Here is a 13,064-nt window from a genome sequence, read left to right as displayed (position 1 = left end):
ACACACAAGAATGACAAGAATCGTAATATTTTAATTATTGTAAAAATAGTCAAATTAACTACTTAAGTACTTTTAAAAATTACAAAAAAAAAAACAAATTTAGTTTTATTAGCTGCAACAACAACAAATTACAAAAAAAAATTAATATAATTTTCAAAAATAAAAGTTTTATATAATTTTATAAAAATTTGTAAACATACAAACATAAGACTTAAAAAAATCTCACTCTTCGTGAATACCCCTAACCCGACAGCTCGTAAAATAGACGAATGAACACGGTACACATGTATTTTATGTGTTTTCATTTACTTTTACACCACACATGTCTGCACCAGAGATTTATACTATGTCTTAGCAACTACATTTGTAAGTATGTATGCGGCAATAAACAACAAACTACTAAAGCCAGTCAACTGACGCAATGCAGTAGAGTAAGTAAATACGCACATACATACATATGTATGTATAATATGTAGCTAGTTAGCTTAGACATGTGGCATGATGGAATATTTATTGTGTTACTCATACGCCACGCTGAGCCAAAGGAAATGCCATATTACTTTAAGTACACATCCAAACATGCATATGTAAATGTATATAAATAAGTTCGTGCCTTAAAGTTTCGGCTTTTTAGCAGCTACAAGATAACATGAGATATAAAGAAATAAAAATTGTTTCGGTGCTAAGTTTTATTTTAAACGAAAATGCAGAAAATTTGATAATTTATTACAGGGTTTACTGGTGAGCGAGAGAATACGCTATAAGCATGCAGATTTTGATGTTAGCACTCCGGCAGCAGGCTGAGAATTTTATATTATATTTAAAGACACACAAAAACTTATTAAATACTCGTCGTAAGGAGTTATATGCACTAGGCAAGTCAGAAAAAAATTTTGGGCAGCTCCCAAAAACAAGTAATTTTTGTTAAAAAACTTCAGAGTGGCTAAAAAAAATCGATTATTACAGATCTTTATCATTTGCACATTAACTAAGATGTATACTAAGGAAAGTACTGTGAAAATTCCAAGTCGATGGATCAAATCGTTTCGGAGGAAACTTCCTCACCGACTCTGAAAACAGCGGAACAACATCAAAATTTTGAAAAAATAATCTCAAGTATATGAACATTCGAACATTGAAGTATAATCTATTGTTAAAATTTCCTTCGGCAAAAAATTATCCCTGCCAAAGTACACCGTTTGCTTCATACTAGGACCACTTACTGAAAGTCATTTGCGCATTTCAAGCAGCCAACAGTGCCTTTCCACTCAAAAACTAAAAATTATAGTCATTAATTTGTATAACATCTAACTTATCGCAACCTCAATCGAGTATACACAATTAAGAACTGCTAACATGACCTTAAACGCTTGCATGCCATCGAGCCATCTCTTCGTATTTAATTGGATTCACATTTGCACCTTTTTACGAGTCGCACTTTGTTTGTCTGTATGTGTGTGTGTGGCAAGGCACGTACAAAGTTGATTTTAAACGGAACGCTAAAAGCACATACACAGAGCGTAGATTATCAAAGCAAAACATCTTTGGGTCACTGTATGTAAACGAAGGAGCGTTGACGACCGCTCGCACCCAACAGTGCGTATGAGTAACCAATTGCTGCAGAGTGTTGCGAAATTAGAAGAGCTCTAACGAAGAAGCAATTGTAGTTAACGAAGCATTACAAAGCAAAAACAGAAACAACAACAGCACGACAACAACGCTAGTATCCACCAGCAGCTGATAGAGCCAAGCGCAGAATAGTAAGAAATGCAATGAAAAACAGAAAAAAAACTGAAGCACACTGCCACTTTTGACCTTCACACATCAAAGCGACAGCAGCTAACCGTTATACGCGAAGACCAAAATGTGCTGCAACACTGCTGCTTGGCAGTTAGTCGCTAAAATTTGAAATCTTATAGATGCTTGTGTAGTACGAGCTGCCACGGCTCACGTAACACGTATGTGATGACTGCGGGTGTGTGTGTGTGTTGGTCTTCTTATGTGCTTGCTTACTTCAGTTGCAATTAGAGCGTAGTGAGACGCTGATTTCTTGCAAACGAAATGAAGATGCGCTCAAGTGTCTTCTGAGAATGTGCAAATATGATACCGTGCAACTCTGCGCTCTGTTTTCCTCTTCTTTTAATTGTGATATTATTTTGCGTTCACGTTCGCGTGACACGTCCACTGCAGCGCAAATATCAATGAGCGCATACAAGTAAAATTAGTATTCAACGAATGCAAGTGCGAAGCGTACATTTGTATATACAAATGTATCTATGAGGTCAAGGTTGAGGGAAATAGCGAAGATTTTGTGTGATAGGAGGTTTAGAAAAATAATTGAGGTTACGTTTGGCATAGAAAAATATACCACAATTAGTAATTATTATCTCGCAGATATTAGAAATAAAAATTAAAGAAAAAAATAATAACATAAAGAGAAAAAAAGAACTAAATAATAAAAAATAATAATAAAAATAAAAATAAGCAAATAAGCGAATAAAAAAAAATATATAAAAATTAAATAAAAAATTATATTAAAAATAACAAAAAACTAAAATAAAAGATATCCGAAATAAAAAGAAATATAAAAAATAAAAAATCTAACGTGCCTTACGTTTTAAGAGCGGAAGGTAGACAAAAAATTCAATATCTTTGGAATTGTGTGAATGAACAAAATTTTTTTTGCAGATTATTAAAGGTGAATATTTTTCGCTTTGTGTCACATATTTTGCAGTATTTTTAGCGTGAAGAACACATGAAAAATTTCAATTGTTTAACAAAAAAATATGTAAAATATTATTATATAAACAAATGGATCGTGAAAAAATATCTATAATGTAACGCGAATATTTTTCTTTGACTTCCCAAAATTTCATCGATTTATCTCCAGTAGTTTACGAGCAAATAATTTTACAATTTTATCGTGCTCTAAATTTCAATCTTCAATAACTTTAAACAAAAAAAAATTTTTACGAAATATTTATATCACGGGGTATGCGTCTGGTCCGCTTCCTAATGAACTGCTAATTTTCTAAGTCGGTGCTTTTGCGAAATTTCCCTGGATCAGTTGATGTGGTTTGACCCACATGCAAACAAGTCAACAATGGTGGGGAAAGAACCGAGCCAAAATAAAAAAAACGCCAAAGCCCCTCAAAAATCAGGGTGTTGCTCATTATTTTTTTGGTATTCATGGTTTGTTGCATCATGAATTTTTTCCCGAGGGAAAGACGGTCAATAAAGAGTTCTATTTGGCCGTATTGAGGTGTTTTCGTGAGAACAGCCGTCGAAAACGGTCGAAATAGTGGAAGAACAATTAATAGATTTTACTTGATGATAATGCACTTTGGCATCGAGCCACGATTGTCATCGAATATAGAATCAAAAAGGCAATGAATGCCATCGACCAACCACCATATTCACAAAAATTTGGCTCTGTGTGATTGTTTTTGTTCCTCAAACTGAAATTGTCGCTCCGTGGAACATGTTTTTAGTCGAACGAAAAAAGAAAATTCGCTGAAGGAGCTGAAGGCCTGCCGAAAGAAAAGATTTATTTCTGATGCGTACTGTTACCGCCGACGAAAAGTGGATTGTTTCATGATCTGAGAAGGATGAATCAGCTCAAACCTATTCGAAGGCCGATAGTCAGCAAAAGAAGGTTATGTTGTCGCTTTGGTGGGATTTTAGAAGGGTCGTTTATTTTGAGATTTTGACCGACAATACCACTATGAAATGGGAAGTGTATTGTAATCAGCTGGACTAATTGACTGATGCATTCAAACAGCAGAGACCAGATTTGGTCAATTGAAAAGCTGTAGTTGTCAACCAAGATAATGTGAGAGCTCATAAAAGTTTGTTGCCTCGGCAAAATTTGCAGCTTGAACGTGCTGTGCTAGCACACCCACCACATTCTCCAGATTTTGCACCTTAGGACTACTACTTGTTGATATCTGTTGAACTTTCAACTTAAATCAAGACGTCAAAAACCACTTGGACCAGTCTTTTGGCTGCAAGAATTACAAAATTTTATGGACGTATATTTAATCTCTGGCTCGAAAGGCTGCAAGATGGCAAAAGGTATTTGATTAAAATGGAGAATATGTGATTTAATAATAATTTTTGAACAATAAAAAATGTGTTTCAATTGCACTAAAAAAACGAAATTATTTAGAAACGTCACAATATAAACTAAAAGGTGAAATTGTTGCTAGAAATTGTCTTATGTGGTTCAAAAAATAAAGATTTTCAAGAAATTGAATAAAACCACAGATTTAGGTTAGATTTGGTTGGAATGGCTGATCTAGAGAGATCGCACTGTACAATTATATGTAGTGCTTAGGGAGGCCATAGAAAAGAAGAACTCCAGTGTTCGAGCTTACTTTCCACTACCGCCAGCTCGATGGGCGTTCTGAAGGAATGCATTGCCGAGTGTTTGAGTTTTGACCTCCCAAACGTGAGACAGTCAAAATGGAAGTGTTGAGTTGTTTCCACCTCATCCTCTTCCACACAACTTCTGCAGATGGCGTCTGGTAAGATTTCCAACCTTGCAGCCTGGCCGCTATTTAGTAGTAGAACACAAGAGGATACGAGAACAACGATCCGCTCCCATTCCATCGATAGCAATAGGTGCCTTTCCTTGCTTGCTCATCGGCTTTACAATTTCCTGCGATTTCCCACAGCCTTACCTAATTTTAAAGTTTTTATATCAACATACATTTTTCACACTTTTAAATTTCATACACATTTTGGCATAAATAAAATAAATATTTTTCAAAAGAATTTGCATAAATAGAATAAATAACATGTTTAGAATAATCTTTTCTGCATTCTAAAAGCCTCCAAAACATTTTTGTTGATTGTTTGAAATAATATCATTAAATTTGAAAGGATTAATATGTGCAATAAATTTCCCGTTAAAAATTCCTCAAACACAAAAGCAACGCGTGAATATTTCATGTGCCACAGAATTAAATAGGAAATTGAAAAATCACCTAAATTACCTAAAAGTTTAAGTTTTCATGCATATGTACTTATATACACACATATATCACAACACATACAGATGCCACACGAGCGGCAGATATTTTATAAATGAAATATTTAACGTCAAATTGTCGCTTACAGTGCTAACTAAATCCCTGCCTCGGCTGGTGACGCAATCAATATCAATATTACAGATTTATTTCATATGCCTATTTCAGTTTTAAACTGCATATAAATCTGCTCGGAATTCCCAAAAGCATGAATGCGATTTTTTGCTCGGCTGTCTGCATAATTTATGAGCTCATAGTCAGTGAATTACAACAGAAATTAACAACAACAAAAACGGTATAAATTAATGCAACAGCAATAAAAAAAGTTAAACAACAACAACAAAACCAACAATAAGTAGAAAAACAACAGCAATTTATGCTGAAACAATAACAACAAAACCAACAACAAAAATAAAAACAACAAAACCAAAAATAATAAAAACAACAACAACAAACTAAACCAACAACAAACTAAACCGACAACAGCAAAATATTAAAACAACAACAATGATTTGCATTATTTCGGCAAATACGCAAACATCACACACACACACACCCAAACATATTCGCTCACTTCAACTCACCACAACCCCACTTATGCCACACTAAGCCATAACAATCAATATTAATGCAATTCGCTTGTTTGCCTCATTGAAGACTCAATTCATATTTGTTTGCGAATTTCCATGTGATCAAATATTTTATTCATGTCGAATTGCCGGCATAACAATGAGGCAGGTCCGTTGTGTCGTTTTTGTTGTTGGCGAGGCGTTAAGGTGTGCTCAAGAGGTGAGCGGTGCGAGGTGTGGGGTCAGTGTTGCGGAAATTCGACAAGCGGCAAGTCAGCATGTGTGTGTGCATAGTGAGTAATTATCATTATTTGTTGGCCCCAGGCGTAACGCGCAATCATTATGAAAATCAACGCTGCGGGCAAAAATCATTTCCGTTGCTTTATTGTTATTATTTTTATTTTGCTAGTTTTCCTTTCCGTTTGCTGTGTTGCACTAATGTGGAGACGAGAAGTGCCTACAACGAACAGAGGGGCTGGGCAAGTAGCAAAATGGTGATTTATTTAATTTCGGGCATTTAAGGGCAAAGGAAGGCAAAGCTATGAATAATGAGGTGTGCACAGTGGGTTGGAATGAGTGTAATGTGTGACAAAATTTTTTTTTTTCGAAATTATTATTAATTTTAATAAAATATAGCATAGTGTTACAGAATGCGTTTAATGTGAAGTAGAAAAAAAATTTTGTGAATTGTTTTTTTTTTTCAAAACATATAAAAGTATTGATATAAAATGCAATGCATTAGAAATATAAATCAATTATATACCATTTAAATTATTTTTTACTTATTTAAAAATAATATTCAAACTTCTAATCACAAATATCGAATTTAAAATAAATAATTTTTAATCCCAAAAATCGCATTAAAAATGAAAAATGAAAATTCGAATCCATGTAAGGTCGAATTGAAGAATACAAAAATAATAATCCCAAGCATGATTGCGAATTTTTTATTTTTTTAAATTAACAGTTAATAACAAACAGTTAACAATTATTTTTTTTAATTTCAAATATTTTTTTTAATAAAAGTTGTATTTTTTTTAATTCAAAATTTTATTGTAGGTATTTTTTTAATTCAAAATTTTATTGTATTTTTTTTTATTACTTTTCATAATTTTTTTCAATTAAAAATTGTATTTTGTTTTTTATACAAAAGTTTTTTTTTATTTTTTAATTAAAATAAAGTACGCAAACGCGAAAAATTCTAATTTTAAACAAATTTGTTTTCATTAATTTTTTAATTAATTACATAAATGCTTGGAATGAAAAATTTTTTAAATTACAAAATAAAAAAATCAAACTAAATGTTAATTCAATTATAGTTTTAATGCATTGGTTGCAACTCTGATCCCAAGTTTGTAAGTAAAGATTTAAAAAATTATGTTTTTCAATTCAAAAATTAAAAAAAAATATGTTTTTGAATTTAAACATTTGAAAATTATGTTTTTGAATTCAAAACGATAGCAGGCTAACATCCTTCGTGGTCTGGTTTTGATTTCAAATTAAAAATTAGCAGTTTTGAATTCAAAAACTCAAATCATATTTACCCAAACTGAAATTTAATTTTATATTTGCAAAAAAATATTTTTTTGGGTCATAAAAAGTTGAGTTTACTCCGAATTTCGTTAAAAAAGAATTTTGCTTTTATATAAGATAACATAAAAATCCCAAAAACTAGTGCATTTGAAAGCTGTGCATACATTTTGAGGCTATATGAAAAAGATGTTGATACAAAGTCGTAGATCGTTTCTTTATCTCCAATTTTCCTTACAACCTTTTTCCAAAAGACTCGCAATTTTGCTAGAAATCGAAAAAAAACTCCGCTTTCACCAAAAAGAGTCATTAATCCATAATTCAAGCTCAAAATAAATATGCTTATACAGGAACGCCCGTAAATTATTTTTCCTTTCATATTTGTTATTTTTTTTTCTTTCGTTTCCTTTGAGTTTCAGCATACTATTATTTTTATCGCTTTCAAAAAGTATCTACCTTGGTCTCTTATCTCTATCTTTAATAACTTTTACTTTTTTTATATTTTTTTCCATTTATTTTTTACTGAAAGTCTTACTCTAATACTCTAAAATCAAGAAAACCCTAATCCCAGTTGATTTCATTTATTTCCAAATTTTTCCTATTTCAGCCCACTGTACCTTGTCCTTCGCGCATGTATTATATTAAGTGATTTTCGTTGTTCATTTTCTCTCAGCAAAGACTAAGTGCTTTTGTCAAAAAAACGGCATAATATTCACAAATTATATTTCATTTTTGGCAGCAACACGCACTGAGTTTTTCTCTTCCTTTCCTTTACTGCAAGCTATGCGAGTTTTATTGCAGCAATTCCATTCGCTATAAACACAAAACATAAGGCGATTAAGTGAATGAGCCTAAAAGTGTGCTATATGCGAAAAATTTCACGGTCGTGCTGCTAACGGTATTACGTCAGTCAGCACACGTGCGGCTGACACTAATGAGGGTTATATATTTTTTATTTTTTCAATTTAATTTTTTTTATTTATTTTTATTATTTTATTTGAAGCAGTCGATTTCGATTTGAAACTGATACTAATTAAATTTGATTTTTTCGTTAAAGGTTTTTAAACATATAGATTTATGTCAGAAATCAACGATTATACAACTTTCGAATTTTTTCTTAATTCTTGATATTTAGTATATCTTCTATTCTTCTTCCATTTTTTGGAATTCATTTCTGGTCATACCACTTCAAAAGCCATTCATCAAATTGTTGTAAATTGTATATATATATTTTCAATGCGCCCCTCCACCTCATTCAATTATATTTTTCCACTTGTTCTCTAATCTTCAGCTGCCATGGCCGACAATAGCGGCAACCAAAAGTGAGCTATCTAGCCCCCACCATCAATATTAAACGATTTCGCTGGCTATGAGTCATCGGTATAAATCGCCTTGGCGCCACATGTCTGCACATAGCAGTCGGCATTGCTACACGAACGCATATAAATTTTATATAGCCTATTTGTTGGCGCTGAGCCGGTCGTCGCCAGCTACACCACGCAATTCCCTTCATCTTACATGCTCTTGCTGAATTTTCTATCTTCTACTCGTATCTGGAATATCAAGTCATTTGGCGAGTGTGTTCTATTTAAAATATTTTCTGCTTTCATGACTATTGTTTTTGTTGTTTACTCGTAGGTACTATTATCGCGTGCCGGTGCTTTGACTTACGGCTTTTGTGCTTTTCTCATTACGATTATTTTAGTTTTATTAGAATGTAAAAATATTTACTTTTCATTTTAGACCTTCGTGCAATTGTGAGTAAAACTAATTAGAAAAAATTAATGGAAAGGAATAAAATACAATAAAAAAAAAATTGAAAAATTTTACTCACGAAAATTGACTTTGAAATTTATAAATACATATAAAAGTTAAAAAAAATAAATTCCGGTGAAAATTCAAGCACTTAATGTTATCTAATTAGTTTATAAGCCATTATATCAGCGCACATGGCTTAAAAGGTCAACGTATGATAATGAAGTAAGCAGAAAATTGCTCCGGTTTCACCAAAAATAGTCATCGAACCATAATTCAAGCTAAAAATAAATATGCTAATACACCCTGTTTTCCCTGTACACCCTGTGTTTCCAATAAAAGTGATAAGTAATATTTTTTATTTAATGTAAAGTACAATCGAACACAACAGGAGATATTTACAGTGAGGAAAATTCGCGTCAAGCACAGGCATCCTAAACGATGAGTACTCCTCTTGGACTTAGCAGGTGAACTCCATCTGGTATTACAAAGCTTATTGGCTTATTGGCCTACCAGATTAACCTAACCTAACCCAACAATCGAACAATCTATAACTGAATATAACATCATTTAACTGGCCTCCATGACTTCTTTCGCAGCAACGAATTCGATGAACCCAACTTTCGAGCACTCTTTCTACTGAATCAAGTCGTACGTCAATGAAAGCATGTTCAATATTGATTTCTAAAGCTAAAAGGAGTCTGTTTTATTGCTAAAGAGTAATGTCTACAAATAATTCCACAAAAAGTAGTCCAATAGTGTTAAATTACAACTTTTTGGAGGCCATTCAGTGACACAATTTCTTGAAATAATCGATTCTCCAAGCCCTCCTCGCAATAATTCGACTGGTGTACGTGTTGCGTGGCATGTAGCACCGTCTTATTGGAATCAGATGTTGTCTAGAACAACTTCTTTCAATTACGACCATAAAAAGTTTTTATCATCGATCTATACCGCATATCCATTGACAGTAACAGTGTCACCAGCTTCATTTCGACAGCAGAACGGACCGATGATTCCAGCAGACCACACCAAACAGACAATTTTGGTGAATTCAGTGATTGTTCATTCAGAATTTCTGGATTTTATTCGCAGCAGAATCTACAGTTCTGTTAATGTATTTTTCGCACCTTTCAAATGCAAGTAAGCTTCAGCAGAGAAGATGATTTTCCAAGGCAAAATCAGCAAATTAACGACATTTATGGTGGTCCATAAGAATTGAAATTTGTAAACGTTGTTCTTGAGCATATCTCTCTACGAATAAATTGTAAGAAATAGTCGAAACATTACAGTTTGCTCGATAAAATTACATATGGTGATTGGTGGATGGATGACTTGAAAGTAGAAAGTCCTAGGCGATCAAACAAGTTTGAAAATGAGCACCGGAAGCATTACTTGACGGATTGTTACCAAGCACAAAAAGAGCTCTCAGAATCTGAAGGAGTCACCAAGCAGCTGGCAGCTGGACACATTCAAAAGCACAGAAATTGGGTGCCATTTGAATTGAAATTAAGAGACGTTGAAAAACTAGTTTCCATGACAGAAATGCTGCTTCAAAGCTTCAAAAAAAGAAGTTATTTTTACATCAGATTGATTGGTGATAAAAAATGATTCCATTGCGGGAAACGTAAATGCAAAATATCAGATAGTATATCTGGTCAATCAGCAAAATGAACGGCACAACCGAATATCCATAACATTCTCTATTTGGTGGCGTGAGAATGGCGTGCCTTATTATGAGCTTCGGGAACCGAATGAAACCATTGTTAGGAAACGCTACCGATAACCACTAATCAAATTAAAGCGAGTGATTGCCGAAAAGCACACGAAATTTGCGACAAACACGAAGCAATAATTTTCCGTCTTGACAACGATGAGGCCGAGCGTTGGCGGAACAGTTAAACACTATTTGGATAACAGCGGCTGGGAAGTTGGCCTCACCTACCTTAACCCAAACCATAGCACTTTTGACTACCATTTGTTTCGGTAAATACAGAATAACTGCACTGGAATAAGGTTGAGAACAGCCTATCAAAAGCATGCGTTGATTCATTCTTGGTCAACAAGACAAATGCCGAATATTGGGGAAATTTTATAGCGTCAGATGGGCAATACTTTGAGTAATACCATTGCACTACAGTGGGCTAATTTAGCGTGAAAACCCAAACTACCTCAAGTATGAAGATCCATTAAACTTTGTGTGCGGAATTAAGTTTCTGGTGCCAAAACGTTCAGAATGTTGGAAAGGGCAAGTGTTTTTGATTGGTACAAATTATTCAAAGAGGCTCGAGAACCCATTAACGAAGAACCACGTCCAGGACGGCCAATAAAATAAAGGAAGGATCAACACGTCAATAAAATAAAAGAAACGGTGCTTGAGATCGATGATTAACAGTCGGAGATCTTAGTGGCATCGTTGAAATATCAAAAGGATCAGTTAAAGCCATTTTGAAATATCATTTGGACCTAAGAAAAGTGAAAGCACGATTGTGTAATGAAACGTATTATTACTGGCGATGAGTCTTGGATCTAAGCTTACGACCCGGAAATAGACGATTAATCGGCCGAATATCATGTGAGCCGATGCGGAAAAACACGTCAAAACAGGTCAGAAATCAATGTTATGGTTATGATGGAAGTGTTCTTCCATATCCTTCCGACCGTCCAAATTGTCAATAAGGAATACTATTTGAGTGTTATGCGTCGTTTGCGCGAAGCTATTCGTGAAAAGAGGAAGGAATTATGGGCCGACAACTACTGTTTTTTGACCACGATAATGCATCTTTACATACTACATAGATTCTTCGTGAGTTTTTCGACAAATTTTCAACCAATATCGTGTCGCAAGCACCGTATGCGCCTGATTTAGCTTTGTCTAACCTCTGGCTATTCAGCAAACTCAAGCCGCTGAAAACCTTTTTGGGTAGATTGAAGACATTAATCGTGAATCGCTACGCGCTTTGAAGGGATTGACTTTAACAACTATTTCGAGGATTGGAAAAAACGTTGGCTGCATTGAGGCGAAGTGGAGTTACTTAGAGGACATCGATTTTGAAGATAAATTAAGAATTTTAAAATTATGAATAAAGTCTTACCATTTTTTGCCCACGGTATATTTTGAAAATTTTCTTTCCAATAATATTATTTTCTAGTATTAACCAGTGAACAAATATTTTTGGGTCCAACATTCTATATCACAAAAAACTCGTAGTTAGAAAATGTAGTATTATTCCATCTATATCTATTAAATGAAATATGGTGTGTATAGTATATGCCTGGACCTGAGAGATAGAAACTAGCTTTCTTTCATAGACGTAGACAGAAAGTTAATTGTGTAGTGACAACGAAAGCTGACATATGACAGGTGACAGTCCACTAATTTCAACTTATATAATGTTAGGGGTTAACCTTTTTTTAATTAACTTTACTTGCGAAATGTTTTGTTTCAAGAGAAAACAAAATACAAAATAATTATTTTCCAACAGAAATCACCTACAATAGTTACACTAACGTTCGGCGAATGGTTTTTGCATAACAAACAGTGGCAGACAACAAACAACAATAGGAGAATTTCATTTATTTTTGCTTACCAGCTGGCAAAATGGGAGCCCGGCATGTATGGCAGAAGCACTGCATCACCGAATCGCGTACTAATCCAATCAACATGATGACGAACGGAGACTAGCGACGACGACGACTAAGCGACTAAGTAAACAAAGAAATTTATTGATTTTAAACGTGACTCTTGGATTGATTTGCAGCAACACAGCGCTGGTGACGAGATTCAATGTTGTTTGTTTGGAAAGAAAGTTGGTCGCTGTGGCTGTGCTGTATGTGTGCGTAGGTAGTAGCTGCCTGACGTTGGATTTATTAGAAGTGAAATTAATAGCAATACAAACGCGATGACACTACTGTTGACTGTCGGTTGTTGGTTGATGGGTGGCGATATTTCTCGCTGTTGTGCAAAGACACGCACACAAATGCACAGACACGCAGTGGTTGGGGTTAATTGGATTAGAGCGCACACACAAGTGAGTGTGTGTGTGGAGGGTGAAGATTTTGTTGAATGGTTTTATGTACACGCTGGCTTTTAGCGACGATTTTTTAATTATTTATATTTTTTTGAAATTTTTGAAATTTTTTCAAAATTTTTTTTCAAAAATTTTTGAAATCTTTTTCA

General features: G+C 34.0%; 1 protein-coding gene across 3 annotated transcripts in view; it reads right to left on the bottom strand.

Annotated features, from left to right (window-relative positions):
- Positions 1–13,064, bottom strand: part of LOC120767746 (stathmin) — a 239,615-nt gene that overhangs the window by 125,737 nt on the left and 100,814 nt on the right. For 2 of the 3 annotated variants that reach the window (XM_040093958.1, XM_040093962.1), the window contains exon 1: positions 12,475–13,060. The exons of the other annotated variant lie outside the window; for it this stretch is intronic. In XM_040093958.1, the coding sequence (XP_039949892.1) occupies positions 12,475–12,550 (76 nt within the window). In that variant the 5' untranslated portion in view covers positions 12,551–13,060. Of the gene's footprint in view, positions 1–12,474; positions 13,061–13,064 lie in introns of those variants that run through there. 3 annotated transcript variants of the gene reach the window in all.

The sequence above is a fragment of the Bactrocera tryoni genome, chromosome 2 (assembly GCF_016617805.1).
Source record: "Bactrocera tryoni isolate S06 chromosome 2, CSIRO_BtryS06_freeze2, whole genome shotgun sequence".
NCBI classification, from domain to species: Eukaryota; Metazoa; Arthropoda; class Insecta; order Diptera; family Tephritidae; genus Bactrocera; species Bactrocera tryoni.
Note: the sequence above shows the minus strand (reverse complement) of the source record. Positions and strands in the feature narration are given on the sequence as shown.